Below are 21986 nucleotides of genomic sequence, written 5' to 3' on the forward strand. Positions count from 1 at the left end.
ATACAACAAGTCTGAGCAGTACATTAAGTAAGTGTCAATCAATGTACGGCATACAGAAATTGAGTGCGCAGGTTACGTTTCCAATTTCCGAATAATCTGCATTATTTCTGCAGTGTTCAAATATTTAAACAAGATGTGTTTCACAAAAAGAAGAAGAATTCCCATATGTACATAATTGTATTATATTCGATTCATATTTTTACTTTTAAAGACGTAACAAACCACCAATGCAAATGTATTACAAAAAAAGGGAAAAGATACGTAATAATAATACCATAATCCGAGCAAAGTAATAATGTAATACTTTACCCAAAGCAGTATTTGAATATTTCATAAATTGTTTCATTAGAATTTAGTAATAAGTATATACAAGGACAATTTCTTAAATTAAAACTTCTCATTTTACAAAATTATAATTTGTTGTCTTTGTTACTCACCAGCCTCCTTGTCTGGCTGTACGGTGTTATAGTTGTTGACAAATACGTTAATAAACACTTCTTTCTGCGTACAACTACATTATATTGTGTTGTAAGCTATCAATTAAACGTCCTGTGAGTAAAGTCTTACCTCAAGTGGAATAAATATGTCTTTTCTCCACAGAGAGAACATTCTGGTTTTAGACATCTTTTTCGAGGCTCTCAACTATGAAACTATTGAACAGAAGAAAGCGTATGAAGTGGCGGGACTTTTAGGTACGTTAGTTCATTATGTGTGCTGCAGACGTTCTTTCTGTCTTCATGGTCGATGATGTTTTGTATTAACTTGAATCGTGTATATTTATGTATATATATATATATATATATATTCCAGGTGATATCGGTGGTCAGATGGGGCTTTTTATCGGAGCGAGCATACTCACCATTCTGGAGCTATTTGACTATCTTTACGAGGTGAGACCTCGTCGGGAAAAAAGTGATTAAATGGAAGAATCATCCTGCTGCATGTAAATATTACTGGACCACTGAGGTCACTGAGGTCATGTGTGGGAATGTGTGTGTTTTAGCAACCTCAGGGGATCCAAAATGTACACAACTGTATTTTATAAGCAGATTCCACTAAACTCATATTCAATTCGTTTTATATTTGGCCAAATAAAACATACAGAACATATAATTGAATAAAATATGACAGATATGTTGCAGGTTGTCGTGGTTGACCCGCCTCTGTTTTTTACGCCCCCCCCCCCATCTCTCAGGTGATAAAGTACAAGTTGTGTCGCTGCTCCGATAAGAAGCACAAGCACAACAACAACAACAACAACAACGACCAGGGAACGGTCTTGAGCTTGGACGACGTCAAGTGTCACGTCAGTAACTTTCATTAAGGCGCCCCGCGGGAGGCGAGGAGGAGTCTCATGGACTTTGTTCGTTGAGGTTTTTTTTCCTGGTCTGCGGGAGCGACCGGAGGGGAAAAGTGTCTTAACTGAGACGCTGGAGAGAGAGTGTGTGTGTGTGTGTGTGTGTGTGTGAGTACAACATGTGGCTGAAGGTGAGCAGAGGCCACGTACACACCTGTGGAGAGCAGAGGAACCACACATCAAACATGTCGTGATGAGTAAAAATCAATTTAAATAAAGAGTCAGACTAACTGCATGGTCATCTGTAAAACAGCTTCTCGAGACGTAGTAACAGATCCGGTAGATAGGGGGGGGGGGGGGGGGGGGGGGGGGGGGCATGAACCGAGCTGAGGTCGGTTGTGTGTGTGTTCAGTGAGTCAGCGTTAGAAATCCAGCTGTGTGTGGTTTTTCATCCGTCAATCGGAAGGAGCTCTTTGTAAATAGTCGATGCGACGGGAGGTTTGTTTTCACTTACAAGATGTTATTTATTATTATTTATTATTTTTTTGTATGTCAGTCCTGCACATGCTTTGCCTTTTCTGCTTTCACCGCTGTTGTTCTTGACTTGTTCCATTTTTTTTTTATATATACTCATCTCACGTCTTCCCCTCGTTAAAAACCTGAGCATTTTTGCCAGTGTACTGTACCTACCTCATCTCGCAGGTTGACGCCGCCCTTAAGAATTTTACGAGCTGGAGCATTTGATTCATAAGAAAAAGTAATTCCCATGTCTAGAAATGAGCAGGTTGAAGAAAAAAATGTATCTGGCCTTGAGGCGAGCCCATGCAACATTTTCTTTTTTCACAGAAGACATTATAAAGTTGTAAATGAAGCCGTATCCAACTCAAGTTTTCCAATATTAGCCACCATAAGCTACCGCTCACATCAGACCCAGTAATCCCAAATTCTGTACTGCATTGAGATAGTTTGACTTTTGAGAAATACGCTTATTAGACGAAAAGACTGATACCATTCACCCTCTGTAAAAATATGACGCGACGGCCATGGGCTGGTTAGCTTAGCTTAGCTTAGCACAAAGAGTTGGAAACAGGTGGTAAAAGCTGGCCAGGTTGCAACAAGTCCGAACCCGTGAAAAACCTTGTGTGTCCTTTTTGCTGTAATTGGAATTGTTACCTTTGGGCAAAACCAGGCTAGCTGTTTCCCCCTGTTTTCCAGTCATTATGCTAAGCTAAGCTAACTGGCTGTAGACATTCTCCACTAGAGACCTAAAGCCAGTTTTTTCCCATAATGCTGAACTTTTTGCATTGAAACACTTTGGCATTTTGAAGATCATCCAACAAAATGATCTAAAAAAAAAACAGTATTTTAACATGATAAAGAGATGGTTGGATACACAGCAACTGCTAAATTAAATTTACACACACAGGTGCTACGTACTGTATGATTTACCTTCAAATTCCCTTTCCTTTGTATGGAAACCCCCTGAATACATTAGAGAAATTAAAATAATTGACATTAATCCTAAGGCAGTGTCTTACATGTGTACACGTAGATGCTGTTCATCACATTTAAGGGCAAGAAAAAACTAATGAGTATAAATATGTTGAATGTGTTTTGCCATCTTTCTCGGGCTCTCGTTGAGTTGCATGTAGCATTGACCAGTAGGCGTCTTAAATGTGCTCCATCAATGAACAAGGTTATCATCATCTGTCTATATATTTTTTTTTTATTTGTGTGTGTGTTTTTTGACAATATTCAAAAGCTAAAAAGGAAAATCTTCATCATGCGACCCTCATATCCAAAACACTGCATCTGTTATCAGTTGGTAAACATGTCGGCTCTGGCGGTGCATGTTCAATACTGTGTATATTCTAACTGTTTACAACAATCTAACAATATTCTGTTGGCGTTAATCTACTTGCACTCATTCCCATTGAGATCAGTGTTTTTCTTAACAGGAAATGGGAAATGTAGTAGCTGTGTAGTGTTATTATCAAGCACAATTATTCCATCAACTGCAATGTAATGTAAATATTGGATAATAATCTCATTGTTAAATTACGATGGTCTGATCTGTGTAATGTTGTACTTGTTGTATTTATTTAAACTAGACTGTTGCGTGTCTCTTTTTCTGTATATATGATTGTGAGTTTATTTATGAGAAGTGTATTTATCAAAAATTAAAGTACGAGGCTATTTATATTCCTTTTGTTTGCATTGCTGCAGTCACAGCTGCTTCAAATGTATCATCAGTAAATAAAAATGAACAGCTGGAGCGTTGTTCTCAGCAATGAGGTCACGCATCTCAATACAAGTCCTCCATTATTTTAGACATTATAAGATGTGATGTATAAAAATACAACGGCCTCGAAGCGGTTGTTATATTAAAAGATTATATTATAACTTTACATTTCTTTTCAGTGGATAGAATTTTCTGTACAGATTTTCTGTTAATTTTGATCAGATTTTTTAGACATTCATGGTTCCCAGATGATGTACAGTTACGGTGGTAATCCTCTAGCGCCACCATGAGGTGGACATTTGCGGATTTGACGAGTTTTGGAAAAGATTAGAAATGTTCTTCACACATTCATGTTCCCCTCAAGATGAATTGTAATTACTCTGGCCGCTCCCTTTATGTTTTATTAAGCGCCATTATCGGATCAAAATGGCAATTGTGCAATAAAAACAACTCTAAATATAACGACATTCCCATCAGCCTCGGTTGTACTTTGTGTTGAGTGCTTTATAGCTAAATGTTAGCATGTTAACACACTGACTAAATGCTGAACATGGTAAACATAAACAGCATTGTTGGTATGTTGACGTTAGCATTTAACTTCAAGATACTGCAGCCAGAGGCCTCTTTTTTTTTTAGAGCGTATTACTTTCATTAATATATTCAGAAGACACAAGCGGCACATTTCTGACTGCTGAGTGAATGTAGAGGTACTTAAATGTACGCATTTCACTACATGATACTAATGTTTGTGGTGGTGGAGACATAATCATGAAAACTCTTGAGCTCAAAACTCAATAAAGTTGCATTTTGTTCATAGAAACCAGACTGATGAATCAGGAGTTTTGTTACTTCCTACTTTTCTGTTAGGTCCAACTCTTACGCAACAAATGCCCCTTTTGTGTGAGTCCTCTAGACCAAATAATTTCTCCCACAATGGACTTTTATTTATCCTTAATGTGCCAGCTATATTCTGCACAGTGACCACAGGCTGCGTACTGTGAGCATACTGTGGATAAAATAGAAAGACTTGTAGTACACAAGTCGAGGCAAAGCCACAGTGCTTTATTTATTAAAGTTGAATTAAGCATTACCGTACAATAAAAAAAAAATACTAATTTACAACTAAAAGTCCAGCAATGTAACTGCAATTCAAAACCTAACAACGTAATGGATTTGATGAAGCTTTTTTATGCAGTGTGACTATATCATTGTCTCATAGTTCATGCAATCAGTTGCCCGGTGTTCACACGGGGACTTTAGCCCGCATTACTTTAAGCCTACTGACCTCTAGTCAGCTGGATGAATGAGTGACCAGACTTTTAGGGGGCGGGGCACAGTGTCTCCCCCTCGGAAGAGCCAATGAAACGGGCGTGCAGTCCCCCGGCAGCTCGCTGCGTTGTGTAACTTTTACTGCAGGTCCTCGCAGCCGCATTCATCGTCGCCTCCGCCGGCCCTTCGTTGGCTTAACGCGTCCCTCTCCAAGATGGCAGCGCCGAAGAAAGTCTGCATCATTGGCTCCGGAAACTGGCAAGTCGTTGTTTTTTCTCCGACGCGTGTTTTTGTGTCCAAAAACGGGAGCCGAACTCTATGCGCGCGTGGAGCATCTTCGCGTGTCAAAGATCGCGTGTTTAACCCCAGCCGGCCGGCTAGCTAACGGTGACTAGCAATTAGCCGCTTTTTTTCTTCTCCTCCTTTCACCTGCGATAAGTTTCACCTTTGTTGTTGTTGTTGTCGTTGTTGTTGTAGTACCTACAGCGTGACATCAGTCGTTGTCAGAAGGAGAGCGAGACGGTTGTATTAATGATTTATATTTATATTAACACATTACTGCCCACACATTACTGCCCACACATGTCCGTCGCGATTAACGTTGCTCTTCTTTTTTTTCTTTTTTTTTTGTATGTGTTATTGTATTGTCGTTATGTTCTCCATGACGTCACTGTGTCTGCAGCGTAAACAACGCGTGTTTATAACACCACCACAGTATGAATGTGTGTTGTTGTGTTATCCTGCACCTGTCACCCAATCGCCCCCTTTTACAACGTCTGAATACCCCCCCCACACACGCACACACACACACACACACACACACACACACACATACACCCCGTGGGTCGTTTTCTTTTTCTGACGCCGAGTTGTAATTTTTAATAAAACTTGTCTGCTTCAAAATCCCACGAGGGGGTAACACGTCATAACACGCCATGCATGAATACTTTTAGTCACCTGGTAAATTCGCTATTATCAAAGAGAAATAAACTAAACGCACGTGTTGTGTGAGTTAAACACGTGTTTTTATTACTCTGATGGGATTGTATCCATTGTTGGAAAGAAATCATGTTTTAAAGCTCATTGATGTCTCTGGTCTCGAATTATTAAAAGCCTCAAAATCATGTTAAATACTATAGTAACACACTGCTGTGGGGATTAAACTAAGTTTCACACAGTTTACTAAAATGATCTAATCACAAATCTACAATTGGCGTGTTTTTTAGTGTTTCTCTCTTTAACAGTCTTATAATTCAAAATACCAAAGCTCAAACATAAAATCAAGCAAAGAATTATTATTTTTTTGAAGTTCTCATGTAAATTTGGCATATGGCTTTTAGTTTATGTATTTGATTAGTTCAAACGACTTTCTTTGTTCAGGATTGTTGGGAAAAAAAGTTTATTAAGCTCACACATGCTTTATGTTTAGGCCCAAATTATAAGAAGAATTCCTCAAAATCATGTTCAATCCCTTTTTTTTTAAATAACTACTGAGTGAACAAACATAAAATCCGAATGGTTCTCGTTGCCTCGAGAGTCGTGGGACACGTATCGGCTTATCTGAAGAGCTGGCTGCTGAGTCCTCCTGCTGGAGATCAAAGAGCAGCCACTTTAAAGTGAACCAGTAGAAAAACACATGAGGAGCTCTGATTGTCATGAGTCAATCGCTATTAATAACTAGACTTAAAAAAAAGGCAAAATCACTGTTTGTGTTGGATCTCTTCTGGACCCACAATGTCCGTTTTCTTAACACGATTTCTTATGTAAATGAAATACTTTAACTTTTAACGATACAGGGGTTCCGCCATTGCCAAGATCGTGGGTGCCAATGCTGCTCAGAATGCACATTTTGACACCACCGTAAAAATGTGGGTGTTTGAGGAGATGGTGAACGGGCGCAAACTGACCGAAATCATCAACAATGACCACGAAAATGTGAAGTACCTTCCTGGGCACCAGCTGCCAGCCAATGTGGTAAGAAACTGTTGGTTTATCACCATTTTAAAAATGAGTAAATAAAGCCTTTGTTGAGGTTTTATGTGTCCGGAGACTTTTTGCTTTTATCCATAATGCATTAAACTATTATAATGTCAGTTTTCTGGAGAGCAGGTTGTTACACCGGACTTTACTGTTAGTTGCATTTTATTTTGATGTGTCTTCTAAAACCCTCCGATTCCTCCTCAGCTGGCCGTCGCAGACCTGGTGGAGGCGTCCTGCGATGCAGACATTTTGGTGTTTGTGATCCCGCATCAGTTTGTCGGGAAAGCGTGTGACACCATGAAGGGCAAGATAAAGACCGACGCACTGGGGATGTCTCTCATCAAGGTCGGGCTTTGCTCTTTTGAATTTGTCACCTTTTTGTCTCTGGATATTCACCGTTTTATTCCAGGTTAAAGCAGCCAGTTGCCAGTTGTGCAGTTTGGTCTGTGTGTGTGTGTGTGTGTGTGTGTGTGTGTGTGGCGTCATGTAAACACACTGCTTGTGTGTGTTTTTGTTCCTCCAGGGCGTCGACGAGGGGCCCGATGGACTTAAACTCATCTCCGATGTGATCCAGGAGAAGATTGGCATCACCATGAGTGTGCTCATGGGGGCCAACATTGCCAATGAGGTTGCCGATGAGAAGTTTTGCGAGACCACCATTGGTTAGTCCGATGTTTATTTATATTTTTGTTTTAAAAGACAGGCTTATTATATGCTTTTTTTGGGGGATAAAATTCCAATAAGCAGGTTTTTAGTCTTGATGCAGGAAGTGCGTTTGTTGTGGTTTGTGCTTTCTGCATCGTCGGCATAAGGGTGACACTTCCTGTGTACATGACATTTTCTTTCTTCACGACTTCGTACGCACCACATGACTGCATGCTTCATGGGATTCGCTATGAATGTGTGAAAGGAGTATTTGTTTGATCGACGCTGTGAAATGGAACTTGTTGAAGGCCTTAAAGGCATTACGGATGTTACTGTGTTTTAATTAGGGCTGTAATCAAACAGACATTCTTCGTCAACTGAAATTCTCATTCCCAAAAATGACATTGTAATCCTGTCCGCAGACTTCCAGATACTGGGGGAAAAAATACCAGTTGAAATGGAAAGATCATTTGCTCGGTGTTAAATAAAGTGGGAAGCTCGGCAGAAAAATACACAAATCAATCTGCTCGAGTTAAAGTCCGGAGGTTCAATGGTTTGAAATGTGTCACTATAATTCTAGGAGAAATGGGTTTAAGAAGCGTGGTTTAAAAAACACATACAAGTATAATTAATGGACGTGAGAGCCATAACTCACTGCCCGACCTGTAAAAATGTGCATGAATCCACCGATCCATAACTGCAAACCCTTCAACTTTATACATGAAAGCAGCACTGAGCTCCTCCCACAGGGAGCAGCTAGTGGAAAGATGGAGGCTACATGGGAGTCAAAATGACTGTTGTTAAATACAGTGGGAGACACTTAGAATGATATAATGACATTATGACATACAAATGCTGTATAGATAATTCACGTATAGTAATCAAGTAGTCTACTTATAGTCTTTGGGTCTTTTCCTACTTGATTTATGGAGAACATTTTATTTTTTTAAATCAGGTTAGCTAATATTAATTCATTGTTATTTTCTTCATCTGGCATTAACCCATTGAAAGTGAAACTACTTTACTGCACTTTAATAGAAGTGTAGTTATGATCGTGACTCTTCAAAGTCTGACAATTTGAAATGGTGGTGACAAAAATGATTAATATAGAGATGCTAAAAGATAATAACCAGGTTCTTTTTTCTTTTTTTTTGGTCTGCGTTGCAGGGTGCAAGAATAAAAACCACGGGGCTCTCCTGAAGGAACTCATGCAGACCACCAACTTCCGAGTCACTGTGGTGGAAGAGTACGATGTGGTGGAGATCTGTGGAGCCCTGAAGGTGAGCTTCTATTAATAAACACAGCTGCGTGCAGCAGTGGGGTTCATTTATGTGTAAAGTAGTCTTGCCTCCAAGCAGCAACATTTACAGATTGTATTTGGTATATTTATCCCTCAAAGACTTCACGCACTTTAATAAAATCTATATTATATATGTAACTTTTTCCTAATGTCTGTTTACCAACGTATTACACTTACGCAATTACGCTTATGCTGATAATGGACTCATCATATTTAAAGAAATTCTACCTCAACAATGACAATATGCGTCTTTTTATGTTTTATATTAATGTAAACTGTAATATCTTGAAGGTAGGTTGTGAACGTTAATGTTTTAAGTATGCACAATTGTTAGCATTTCAAATATATTTTTTACTATTTGCTTAGCGTCTGGGACCCTATTCTCAATATCTCTGTATTGTCTCATGATAGTACTTTAACTGGTTTTGATAGGGGGGTCCGGGAGGAATCCTCCTCTTGGAAAGCACATTTAAATCCTTAAAAGTATTAAATGAAATGTCTTGTTGTAAAGTCTGTCTTTCCCTCCTCGTCCGTCCTTCAGAACATCGTTGCGGTCGGCGCCGGTTTCTGTGACGGTCTGGGCTTCGGAGACAACACGAAGGCCGCCGTGATCCGGTTGGGCCTGATGGAGATGATCGCGTTCGCCCGCATCTTCTGCACCGCCGGTCCCGTGTCCTCCGCGACCTTCCTGGAGAGCTGCGGCGTGGCGGACCTCATCACGACCTGCTACGGCGGCCGCAACCGCAAAGTAGCCGAAGCCTTCGTGAAGACGGGGAAGGTGAGAGCTCAGATTGGATCGCATGCATTCACCCCTTTTTTTAAATTATTATTTTTTTTTAACGGGAGTGGGCCAGAAGTGCTTATTTGGGTTTTAAGAAATGCTCAGATTCAGCAGCGAAAGCTGATGAATGGATCAATAAATATTTAAAATCAGTTGTGAAGGAGCACAATACACTTCTGTAGGTGCATGACCACTGTGAACATGAAACGAGCCAAGAAGGAAAACTAAAATACAAACATTGCTATCTTTAAATGTTTAATCTTCGCCCACTAGTACTTGACAGTGAAAACAAAAGAAATAAATGTATATATTTATATAAAATTATTCATTCTAACTATGTCAACGAGTTCTAATAGAGTGCTATACATAAATATAATGAACTTCAAATAAAAATAAATAAAATAAAAAACTCCCCACCATGTTATCACTATAGAGTATAAGAAAGGTGTCAACAAATTCATGTATGAAATGCAGCTTTGACCCATTTAGTTAAAAAATATTTAAACTATCACATTTAATAGTAAAGTATATTTTTAGACAAGCAAATCCAAAGAGCAGTTAACGAGGCTGATATAGCAATATGGCAATCTTACATACACATAACAACTTTTTAAAATACCTTATGTTACTTAATATTAGCTACAATATACAATAAAATATTGACAACCCGTGTGCCATTATTTTTTTTTTATTATAAAAAAAAAAGAAGTTTATTTTATTACTTTTACTGTTTTCGTGCTTCTTTTTTTGTCACTTCCTACCAGCATAATTATTTCTCAATAAATTCTTTCGACCTTAATACAATACTGAAAAGGACAAATAATAAAATATAAAATAATTCCGAAACGCATGAATGTAAACGGCTCATAATTTCAGCACGCTGCACCGTACTAAAAAGGTAATTTACGGTCCGCTACATGCTGACGTATTTTTTGATCCCGAGGTGCTGCAGGCGAGTTGAGGAAGCTTGTAAAAAGGAAGACTTTTTTTTTTTTCTTCTCAGACCATCGAGGAGCTGGAGAAGGAGATGCTGAACGGTCAGAAGCTGCAGGGGCCGGCGACGGCCTCCGAGGTCTATCGCATCCTGCAGCACAAAGACCTCGTCGACAAGTAGGTCAAGCAGCCACACGGCGCACCGGATCTCAGATATTTAGAAAAAAATACATCAATCCAGCTTTAGTGTTTGCACTCAACCATGCCTCCTCTCTCCTCTTTCCTCTCTCCCTAGGTTCCCACTGTTCAACGCCGTCTATCAGATCTGCTTTCAGGGACATCCGGTCTCAGAGTTCATCAGCTGTTTGCAGAACCACCCGGAGCACATGTGAAAAAGAAAGGAAAAAAAAACGGCAAACTGACCAAGTGCCTTTTTTAAAAAGAAAATGTCCCCCGTCTATTTCTGCTCGGTAAGGTAATGTTTACCTTTTCTCACCTGTTACCAAGCAGAAATAGACGGAGGACAAGTCACTCCACAGCTATCACACAACTGTGCGGCTCCAGCCAGCGAGGGCGATGTTCACTCTTTCGAAGGAGGTTGCGTAACATTGGTGCGTTCAGCTCTAGTTCGACCACTCTGTCCTTAACACTCATTATTATTTTTTTTAAAGTGCTTTTCATTTCCTGACACGCGCGACGACTTGAAGGAGTTTAGATGAAGCCGTTTCTTTTCCCCGTGTTATTGTCAAGATGGCTCTTTTTTTCTTCTTTTTTTGTGCCTAAAATGTATTTCATTTAAATCCAAATGCATGGCGTAACATTTCTAGAAAGCGACGAAAAAAGAAAAAAAACCAATAAATATATCCAGACTTTCACCGGATATCAAATTAATCACAAGACAATAATATTCTTCCTAAGTGTTTAGTGCCTCCGGTTTTAGTCGATCCTTGACTGCCATTTAGGATCATGCATTCAGATTTTGACCAACCCCTATTGACGGCCTTCTGTTGGGGGATTTATTGTTGTCGTCCAGTGAATGCCATAATGTCTTTATTTGCTCTAAAAGTGTCTTACATAATTCACTGTTTTGTCTTGTACTGTATATTAACGTACTGTCGAAGTATAAGTGCCTTAGCATGCACTGTTTCTAATTCTTCGCAATTTTATTTTTGGTTTTTTGGGGTCCAACCAAAGACTTTAACTACTTTAACATCCGTCCAATATTCCATTTGTTATTGTGACCCTGCCTGATGGTAACTATATCAACATTTGTCTGAATAAACTAACTCTAATCAAATGAAAATCCTCGCTCATTATTTTTCACTCATTAGAAAGGCAATCTGTTTTTTTTAAAAATAAATACTGATCACGGCAGCGGGAATATTAGTTGGAAGAAATACTGCCAGAATATTCAGTTCTGTGCTTTTTTTGTAATTTAAATAGTTGTCAGAATAAAACTAAACTGATTCTCTAAAAACAAACCAGTGGTAGAATGAAAGTGAAGTAGTTATTTGAATATCAGCTCAGTTTCATATCAACATGGGTCACTTCAAACAAGGCTTACAATTAACACATTTATTGTTCTAGAAAAGCTTGTATCCCTTATTTAGGAAATTGGGTTGACATTTGAGCCAAGACGGTTCTGTAAAATAGAGATGGATTTAAAATTAATTACGAGTAATTTTTGATAAGGGGGAGAATGTTTTGGGACATCCAGCAAAATAAAATTGCCGTTACCCTTTTTTTAAAGGACTGATTTGAGAGTCACCTGCATAACAAAGGTATTGGTTTGTTTGAGCCGTCAGTGGCAGCATCACCATGGTTACTGAGACAGTTTGAATAAGACTTAAAAGAACATAATTGGTGTGTTGGCTAGAAGGAGGGTTGATTATGGATTTAGAGCTTCTGGAATTAATTTCTTAAGATTTGGCAGAAATTTCCACTTTGACTATTAAAATTTGGGGGTCACAAAACACATTTATTTGGCTTTCTCATATGCCATTTATGACAATTTTCCCACAATGTCTAACAGCATAACATCTTGACAGGCACCCGACAGTGAGGCGGTAAATCTAGTTAACTTAATAAAAAAAATTTAAAAACAGCATGAAACGCGTGAACGGAGAAGCAAAGCTGGTTTATTTATGACAAGTTGTGGAAATGTAGCGAGCTTTACACGTGAGTTTTCAGCACATTACAGACATTCACCGTTGACCTGTGCAGAAATCTGGAATGAGTTTAAATAAACCTAAAGAACATGTAAACAAAAAAAAAAAAGGGAATGAAGCTCAGAAGGCGGCTACGAGAGCTTGTTTGTCCATAAGGACACTTAAGACTATTCCAGTATGAATGCTTCGAAGAGAAAGATGCCCTTTATAAACCACACAGTCACTAAAAAGGAGGCAGAAAGAGTTGTACAAATAAATTCCACCGAGTGCGATTAATAACTGCAGTCAAAGCATAATGGCATTACAATCACAACGGTTATTAAGAGTGACAGCTGGTGAACAATCATTCCTCGTCTCTGCTGTTACCATCTTTGGTACAACGAGGGAGCGCGATTCAGCCGCGTTTTGTTGTCTCTATTGTTATTCAGTCATTCCATTTACCATTCAGACATGGAGCAAGTTCATCAGACATGTTATTTTTGTTCTCTGTCCAACTGACTTAGTACCACCTCTCAAATATAACACGGACAGTCGCTGTGAATGTGTGAAGAAAAAACACAAGAACTGCAGTATTAGCGCATGATGACAGCATAAATGGATAATTATCTTTTTAATGTCTGATGAACTGGTTCCAAGGAATAATTGCCATACCTGAGAAATAATTGCTTGTTTCTGATACAGCGATGGATCCACATAGTGGAAACGCCACCTTCCTCAAAAGACACTGCTCACTTACCCCCACCCCCCTCTCCTACTATCCTACCTCTACTCCTCCCTCATCACAATTCACAGTCTGTGAGGGTTGACCCATTTGTAAGTGCCTTCGTAGCGAAATCCAACTTTCTTTGCCAGGTCGTCTGCTTCTGTTGGGCCCCGACTGAGAAACAAAGTGAAACCATCACAATCAACACGTTTTAAACACCGTTTCCAATTGAGGGCATAGTGAACAACAATTCCTACCTTCCATATTTGTAAGGAATAGGTTTGGGCTTCTCTCGGTCTATGTGATGAAGAAGTGGTGTGAAGATCCTCCATGCTTCCCTTAGTTCATCACTGCGAAGACAAACAATTCATCATCGCTGTATGTACGGCTTTTACAACCCTTTGCTTTATGCTGAGGACGGGAAAAGATGCACAATGTCGCCATCTAGTGCAAAGAACTGGTATGTTCACTGACGGGTGTACTCAAACAGTAGTAACACAAGCCGACACGAGTGAAAAACAAAGACAGACCTGCGCACAAAGTGCATCTGACTCCCACAGAAGACGTCCAGGATGAGACGTTCGTAAGCGTCTGGAAGCTTCACATCCTGGAAACAAGAGACATTTTTGAATTGTTAATTTCTTAAATCAAAGCAATACAGCTGAGAAATTGAAGATGTGCTACAGATAGCTACTTTCTTTGTAATGCCGTTTAAATCACTTGAACAAATCAACTTGAACATGCCTTGTATCTACTCTTGTAGGTGAGGTCCAGCTCCGTTTCCTCAGGGCTAAAGTACACGCCGGGCTTCTTGCTCATCATCTTGGCGTAGACGGCCTCGTTGGGCTGCACGCGCACCACAAGCTCATTCCTGCGACACTGATTTCCAAAAATGTCCCCCGGGACATCTGTGAACTGCAGCCGCACCTCAGCTTTCCTCTCATTCAGAGCTTTTCCACAACGAAGGATGAAAGGAACACCTGAGGAGCGAAACGTTTGAATGCCAAAGAATTATGAAAGAGCGCGGCAGAATGTGATATCAGTGGGATCTGTTCAAAGGCCACGGTGCGTTTACCATCCCAGCGTTCGTTGTGCACATAAAGTACAGCCATGGTGAAGGTGGCCTGAGTTGATCCTTTAGGAACTGTTGGATCATCAAGATAACCCAGTTTGGCGTCTCCCTCCCCCTCTGGATCCCCCACATACTGACCCAGCACCACATCAGACATGGACAGCGGAGCGATGCACTTCAGCACCTTCACCTGTAAGAGGGAACACAAGAGGACAAATACCCTCCATTGGAAACATATACTATAAACACACCTCTCCATATTTGTAGTAATGATCGTGGAGGCGTTGAGTCACGGGTCTCATGGGAGACCGTTTTGTACCTTTTCATCCCTGACATCATCGGAGCTGGTGGAAGCCGGTTTCTCCATGGCAACAAGGCAGAGCATCTGGAGCAAGTGGTTCTGCATGACATCGCTGATCGGGGCAAAGAGAACAGATGGTCACACAAAAGTCTGAGAGGGGGAAGGGATGGGATGGCTGTGATCATAGTCATAGAATTAAATTAGTTTATCGCACATTTTTATTTGAACAAAATGTACCTTAAAAAGGGAGATTAGTCATGTGTATATACTTTTAACATGGGAGTGGACAAATGTCTTTTCTTTATGCAAATGTGTGGATCTTATTCAAAATCAATAAACACAAAACAATGATAAATATTGCGCAGAAACCCGAACTGTGGTCAGAACTCAAGCCAAACAGGAAACAGCTGCCAGTGAGTGTGTAGTGACTTTATCAAAAGGAAGGCTGGAGAGAAAGTCTTTTCAACAATGCCCTCTACTCATAACTTCATTTTAAACCTGGGTACAAAAGCATTCAACTTTAATATTGAATCAAAGACAAAAACTTTAGGGATTTTCTTTTCTCCACTCACCGGATGATGCCAAAATCATCAAAGTAGCCTCCTCGTCCCTGAGTCCCAAACGGTTCTTTAAAGGAGAGAACAACAGAGGCCACACTGTCCCGGTTCCAGATCGGCCCGAAGATTCGGTTCCCAAACCTGCAATGAGCACCACATTATTGTTACATTACATTTAGCTGACGCTTTTATCCAAAGCAACTTATAATCATGCACCGTAGAAAACAGCTACGGGGAGCAATTCAGGGTTAAGTGTCTTGCTCAAGGGACACATCGACTAGGCCGGGGGTCGAACCGCCGTTTCCCTGATTGAAAGACGGACCTGCTAACCACTGACCCACAGTCGCCCTTGTTCTCACATACACACACACAAAACAATGTGACAACAGAGACTTTGTTCCTCTTCACATGTTCACCATCAAACATAAATGCATGTAATGAAGTGTTCTTCTCACCTGAGCACCATGAGGTTCTGCACCATTTCTTTGCCCAGATAGTGATCTATACGGTAGATTTGGTCTTCAGTGAAGAGCGAGGAGAGGTGAGTGGACAGCTCCTCGGAGCTCTGAAGGTCGTGTCCAAACGGCTTCTCTACAATCACCCTGGTCCAGCCTCTACACAACATACATGCACACAGGGGAGAGGGGGAAAAACAACCACCATCAAGTCCACTTTGATTGACATCAATGACAACATTAATGGGACAAAGTTTAAATTGGGTTTTCTGCTTGAATCTGAATTATTCAACATAATAGAAGCTGTTGAGGAACACGTCTTTCCTCCATCAGACCTACATGTGAAAGAAATAGATGACGACAAACAAATGTAATGTTCCGTTTTTGAAACTATGTTAGAGGCGGGGCTTTAACTGTAGGACGGTAGAGGATGTCGGTTGCAGTGTAACAAAGCAGAAGTGGTGTACTGACTTGGTGCCCATGCAGCACTGCTTGATGTTCTTGGTAACGTCGTGGGTAGACGGTGGGCGGCGCAGCGCCAGGTAGAAAGAGACGGTTTGCCTCGGTTCCTCCGGGAAGAGACCTGATGTGCGCGTCGAGTTTGGAGAAGGAACTCTCATCTGCATATTTCCCACTGATGTACGTGTTCCTCTTGAAGAAGGCCGACAACCGCTCTGCATCTTTATCCGTCGCCTGGGTCAAAGGGTGGGAACATTTACACATCATTTTTCAATGCAGTCATGAGTGTGAAAATAATTCCATTTCACTTCAATTAATTTAGTATCGCCCAAAATCACAAATTTTGAATTCCTCTACCTCCCCTTACAAAAATAAATCTGTTAGTTGCATCTTAAGGTCCAGTTTTACCTTCAGGTATGGTATGCAAGAAGTCCGAATGGCATCGACTGTCAGGTCAGAGCGAGCAAAGCCCACAAAATACGTCTGCTCAGGGAGGAGGCCGTCTCTGTACAGCCACCTGGGAGAGAAACAGATAAACACATGGACCCAACTTCAGAACCTGCAGTCCAGATTAGAGGAGCATCATTCCTCAGACTCTGATTTGCTGTTGATGTGTCAGCGTTTCACTCACCATAGAGTTGGGTAGATTTTCTTCTTAGCCAGATCCCCCTACAGGTGCAAAAACATACAATCAGAAATATGACGTCACCAAATAAATGTAGGTCCCAAACACAATCATTAGGTGTGTGGGTGCGGTGTTTTACTGTGAAACTTAAAACCAATGCACTTTGTCAGAGTGGTTATTTATTTTTCATGACACAAGTTGCGGCAGCACCACAGGTCACACAGTCTGGCAACAGGTAAGTAGGCTGCTTTGGCTTATTTAAGGATTGCAACACTTTAGTAATCCCACTGAGGGTCGAGGCCAAACAGTGTGGAGCCAAAAGGCGGTGACCGATGCCAACTGAAATCATGTTGCTTATTGGTTTTACTATAAGAGGTATGAGACAGGAGGAAGCCAGAAATCAGAGATGACCCGAGGCATAACTCAAACCAATACAAGAACAAGATGGGACAGGCCATTAGAAGTCAACTTAATTAAAATGTAGTTTACATAACAGTATACTGTTGGCATTAAAAAAAAAAAATTTAAATCACAAAATCTGACATCTCCCTTATTCATCAAGTCCTCAACTGGGACTAAACTCAACTGGGTTACCTTGATTCTTTGTTTAAAACAACTGCAGATGACTAGAACTGAACAGAAACGTGTCTTTAATGTCACACTTGGGCTAAGAAGTTGGTCATTCATTGGGTCTGTATGTACAATGTCACAACACAAGCAAAGGACAAACCTTTCATATCAGTGCGAAGCTGAACTGCTAAACTATTTAATTGGTATCAGTAAGTAAATGTTTGAAAGTGTGGCGTGACTGGAGGTAAACACTTGATGATGGTCCTGAAAAACTATCTTGCAGTGCAGCGTATTTCAAAACGGCTGCAGAAACACTCGCATCTATAAAACCAGTATGACCAGAGTGAGATTACGCAGCCTAGCGGTTCCTGTTCTGCCTGTGAAAGGAAAACGCTGACCGTCAGTGACACTGCAAAAAATTCCTCAACTGAGCAAACAATGCAAGTGAAAGAAATGGTAAACGTGTGTGTAATATGCTTGAATTCCTCTGCTTTCAAATGTTTTTATGTGCCATCTTAAATCCCTAATGTTAATGTTTCTATATGCCAGGCTGAACACGTGCTGTATTCTGTATTTACCTTACTACACATCTGGGCTTCCCCTTGTAACCATGTGTTTAAACATCACAACACTATTAATTGGGGTTAATTCCCTCAGGCAAATTCTGCAGAAATGCACACTTACCTAACGTTTCTATAAAGGGCTAATAATGTCTGACAGAATTTTCTTCACTTAAATAAAGATAAAACAGAAGTAATTATTTTTGGTACAGAGGACAAACGATTGAAAGTCAGTGCTCAGCTTCAATGACTGATGAAAACCAGAAACCAAGTCAGAAATCTAGGCGTAGTTATGGATTCAGACTTCAACAGCCATAACAAGACAATTATAAAATCAGCCTACAATCACCTGAAGAACATATCAAGTATTAGAGGACTTATGTCTCAACAGGATTTGGAGAAACTAGTCCATGCGTTTATCTTCAGTAGACTTGACTATTGTAACGGTGCGTTCACAGGTCTCTGTAAAAAGTCAATCTGCAGCTCGAATCCTCACTAAGACCAGGAAAGTGGATCACATCACTCCAGTTCTGAGGTCTTTGCACTGGCTTCCTGTCCAACAAAGAATGGACTTTAAAATCATGCTTTTGGTTTATAAAGTGAATATATTTCTGATCTGCTGCTACCTTATGAACTGGGACTGGTCTAGTTTCTGTTCCAAGCGTCAGAACTAAAACACGGAGAAGCAGCGTTCAGTTTTTTCTGCTCCACATATCTGGAACAAAGTCCTTGAAAGCTGCAGGTCTGCAGAGACCCTCAGAGACTCAGCTCCTTTAAAATCCAGATTGAAGACTTTTCTGTCGTCTTCAATGTATCCAGATTCAAGGATATTAGTCAATTTCTGCATTTTACTGACTGTTTTTAATGTTTAAATGAATGGTCTCAATTGTTTTTAAATCTTTTTCTTTTGCATTATGTTTTTAATAGTTGTATGCCTTGCCTAGCCTTAAAAACCCTCTGGCACTTTGACGATTCGACAGTGGGATGGCCCTAAACCCTCACAGACTTTGCAGAAACGCGCCTCAAAGAACAAGAGTCTGTGTTAGTGGACACCGACATTGGGCCTTTGTGTTGTTAGCACTGTTGGCTTCTAACTGCCCGCTCAGCCATCGGCATGTTGAGAGCTGTGTGGAGGCAATAGACGGGTTTGGAATTCCATATAAAGAAACTTTAAATTGCTGAAACGAATGCACGAGAAAGAGACACATTTGGAAAGACCAAACCCTGGAAGAGAAGAACGCAAAAGAGAGAAACATTATGCAACAAGGAAACGGTTCTAAAAAGGCCTGAAATGATTTTAGTTCCTCAACTTGACGTGTGAGGAAATATTAAAAGAGTTCACATTATTTGGATCGATCAACTTATTATTTCATTTATTTTAGCAGTCAACGAAATGTATTATGTCTTTAAAGCTTTACATTTAAAGATAAACTTGGTTGACACAATTCAAATAATTTTGGGGGTATTTATCACTGTATTTGATAGAATTAAAGTTGTTATACAACCATTTCATATTGTAAATTATCTTATCTGTTTAAATACAATAAACAGATGCATTTGAGGGGTGTGTTTGATTTAACTCCAGATATGTTCTACCCAATCAGAGGTGCTAAACTCTATTGAAATGATAAGCTAAGAGGAACCTTGAGTTTTTTTTTTACTGTCTCCATTTAAGGCTTTTGAAAGCTTGGATGACTGACGCTTGTTTGCATAAGATTGGTTAAACTAGTTTCAACAGTTCCTTAATCACACACCATGTGCAATTATTGCAGTACACCGATTTGTTTTACTTGTGACCAACAAGTCTTTCCTCGGGGGCCTGAACTGTAAATATGGCACAAATAATAAAGTAACAGAGAAAAGTTATTTGCTTTTGGTTAGTTCTAAAAGATGAATTATCAAATAGCACATTGTTTGATTAAGACTATTCATTTCATTTTATTTATCAAGTGTTATTTGCATGATCAGTTCCATTTTTCTTTTTTACACCTTATTTATATAATTCACAGACTAGATTTTGATTCCTCTCCCGCTCTCACCGATGCTCCCATGATGATGAAGATGTGCGCCGACTGATCGAACGCTTCATCTTCATGCAGCTCCTTCCTCAGCTCCCCAAACACCTCAGACCGAGAGAAGGGAAGGTTGCTCATTTTCTGGTGAGGAACTGCGTTGGATACAATTAAAAAAAAGAAAAAAGTAGTAAAGCAGTCTGAAGTTTTAGTTTGATAACTACAAACCATGTTTAACTCTACATTTCTGCTGACCTTTGTGAAATGCATGTTGCACAGATTTTGTTCTTTGGATACATTTTTCTGACTGTCTTTAAACCACAGTTTTCAATTAATTAATAAAAAAATTAAAACAAATTGACTCATTCACCGAGAGCTGCAATGAGTCAATGGATTGACTGATGTGTATTATTTCAAGAATTATTTTTGATAGTTTCCTTAATCTTCTACGATTGTAAACTGAATAGCTCTGAGTCTTGGAAAGATATACAACATATATTATGAACATATATAGACCAAGCAATTGATAGAAAAAATATGTTGGATTAATCAAAAATGAATATAATCATTACCGGCAGAAACCACAGTATTATATTCTCTATATACACACACACACACACACACACACACACACACACACTATACAGGACCTCTGCACTACTTTATGTCTTAATTCAATTTTCTTTACATTCTGTTGGTGCATTGTTGGTCAATTTCATCGACAAGCTCTGTACTATTAATTCTTGGGCATCAAACAAATAAAGACTTTATTAAATCCTTAAAAAACACAGAATTAGTGTTGGAAAATGGTCAGCTGGCTATATGGGACTTTTACTAATGGGCTAAGAGGGTAAAATAAACACTGGCATTGGTCCGTTACCCAACAATCAAAAGATAAGGAGCAACATTTGTGAGAAAGATAATAAACGTGGATTTCCTTGTGAATCGTGGTCACAATGAGCCAAATCAGGAAGTACTTTTTCAGTGACTTCCCCACATACTTCAAACACAAATGGTAATTTTGTGGGCGAAGTTCCTTGAACTAAGCCTGTGTTGATCATGACCAATCTGCAACGCATTGCTGAAAAGCTCAATAAACAACAGTTACATACGAGCATCATCCCTGGCATTAAAAAAACAAAACACTCAGGACTGCACGTGCATCTCCTGTCAGACGGCCACTAGCTCCAGGGCTTAACCTGACACGCTACAAACTATAATGATATTAGGCAAATCCTTCAGCAAATCCCGTATTTAGAGGGATAAACGGTACTTTAGAAACGTTCCGCTCACACGTCAAGATAACGAGGGCTGACATGTTGCTGCTCCTGAACAGCTAGCCACCAAAACCCAGGCTCAAGCGCATCACAATATGCAGCTATTTAACCACATACGGCTAGTTGTGTTTACCCCCCCCCCCTCGCTGACTGCATGCTGGGGGTAACTTAAAACAAAAACAGCGCCGTCATCATGACCTTAATATTCACACGCCGACGTTAACGTGACGGACTTCACAAGCGAAGAAAGAAAAACAATTCAAAACTTCCGCTCTCCAGCTAGCAAACAGCTAGCTTAAAACCTACGTTAGCTCAAACCTAGCGACAATAACCAACGGTTACGTTCGCTCAATAGAAGCGAACCAACGGCTACTCACGGGTCGGTTAACGAGATGAGAACCTGGCAGTTAGCGTTGAACACTCAACTGTCCGCGCAGCGTAGAGGTTGTGTCTGCTGCTGCGGCTGCGCCCTCTGAGTCAAGTCCTGCCTCCTTCCCCGTTCAAGTGACAAAAGAAGGAACGGAGAGATTATTTTATTGGTTTGGGTGAAACTCACCAGCAGCGCTCGCTCGAGTCCCCATCGCTGTCCAATCGAGTGACGTCATCGACTCTGCCGATGGGCGTGGTTTAACGCTCCACGCGCACGTTCACACACACGCACACACACACACACACTGGCAATAATAACAAAAACGGACGATAAAACGGTTCATTCTTCTCGACAACGATGAGGAAACAAAGCAAAAAACAAACAATGAGCACTTCTTTTGTTTTATCTTT

General features: G+C 40.2%; 3 protein-coding genes across 8 annotated transcripts in view; 2 read left to right on the forward strand and 1 right to left on the reverse strand.

The window, feature by feature from the left end:
* LOC117732985 (acid-sensing ion channel 1-like) overlaps positions 1–1641 on the forward strand; it is a 39844-nt gene extending 38203 nt beyond the window's left edge. For 5 of the 6 annotated variants that reach the window (XM_034536220.1, XM_034536217.1, XM_034536221.1 and 2 more), the window contains 4 exons: positions 1–27; positions 601–692; positions 811–890; positions 1196–1641. The exon at positions 1–27 is cut by the window's left edge and continues 127 nt beyond it. In XM_034536220.1, the coding sequence (XP_034392111.1) occupies positions 1–27; positions 601–692; positions 811–890; positions 1196–1324 (328 nt within the window). In that variant the 3' untranslated portion in view covers positions 1325–1641. Of the gene's footprint in view, positions 28–600; positions 693–810; positions 891–1195 lie in introns of those variants that run through there. The other variant, XM_034536223.1, reaches the window with a different exon arrangement.
* Positions 1642–4892: 3251 nt separating this feature from the next.
* On the forward strand, positions 4893–11750 carry LOC117732990 (glycerol-3-phosphate dehydrogenase [NAD(+)], cytoplasmic). The gene is made up of 8 exons (XM_034536230.1): positions 4893–5066; positions 6605–6782; positions 6993–7133; positions 7312–7450; positions 8601–8713; positions 9275–9511; positions 10518–10624; positions 10743–11750. Exons 1-8 carry the CDS (start codon positions 5023–5025, stop codon positions 10837–10839), a joined length of 1056 nt encoding a protein of 351 aa, XP_034392121.1. The 5' UTR covers positions 4893–5022; the 3' UTR covers positions 10840–11750.
* Positions 11751–12565: 815 nt separating this feature from the next.
* Positions 12566–21850, reverse strand: LOC117732989 (glucose-6-phosphate 1-dehydrogenase-like). Its single transcript, XM_034536228.1, is given in 14 exon segments — positions 12566–13492; positions 13576–13668; positions 13849–13925; positions 14063–14298; positions 14394–14580; positions 14710–14803; positions 15264–15389; positions 15704–15862; positions 16175–16218; positions 16220–16396; positions 16571–16679; positions 16794–16831; positions 19957–20084; positions 21763–21850. Coding segments are annotated over 14 exon segments (1608 nt in total). The 5' UTR covers positions 21812–21850; the 3' UTR covers positions 12566–13401.
* Positions 21851–21986: the final 136 nt, after the last annotated feature.

Source organism: Cyclopterus lumpus, chromosome 7 (assembly GCF_009769545.1).
Source record: "Cyclopterus lumpus isolate fCycLum1 chromosome 7, fCycLum1.pri, whole genome shotgun sequence".
NCBI classification, from domain to species: domain Eukaryota; kingdom Metazoa; phylum Chordata; class Actinopteri; order Perciformes; family Cyclopteridae; genus Cyclopterus; species Cyclopterus lumpus.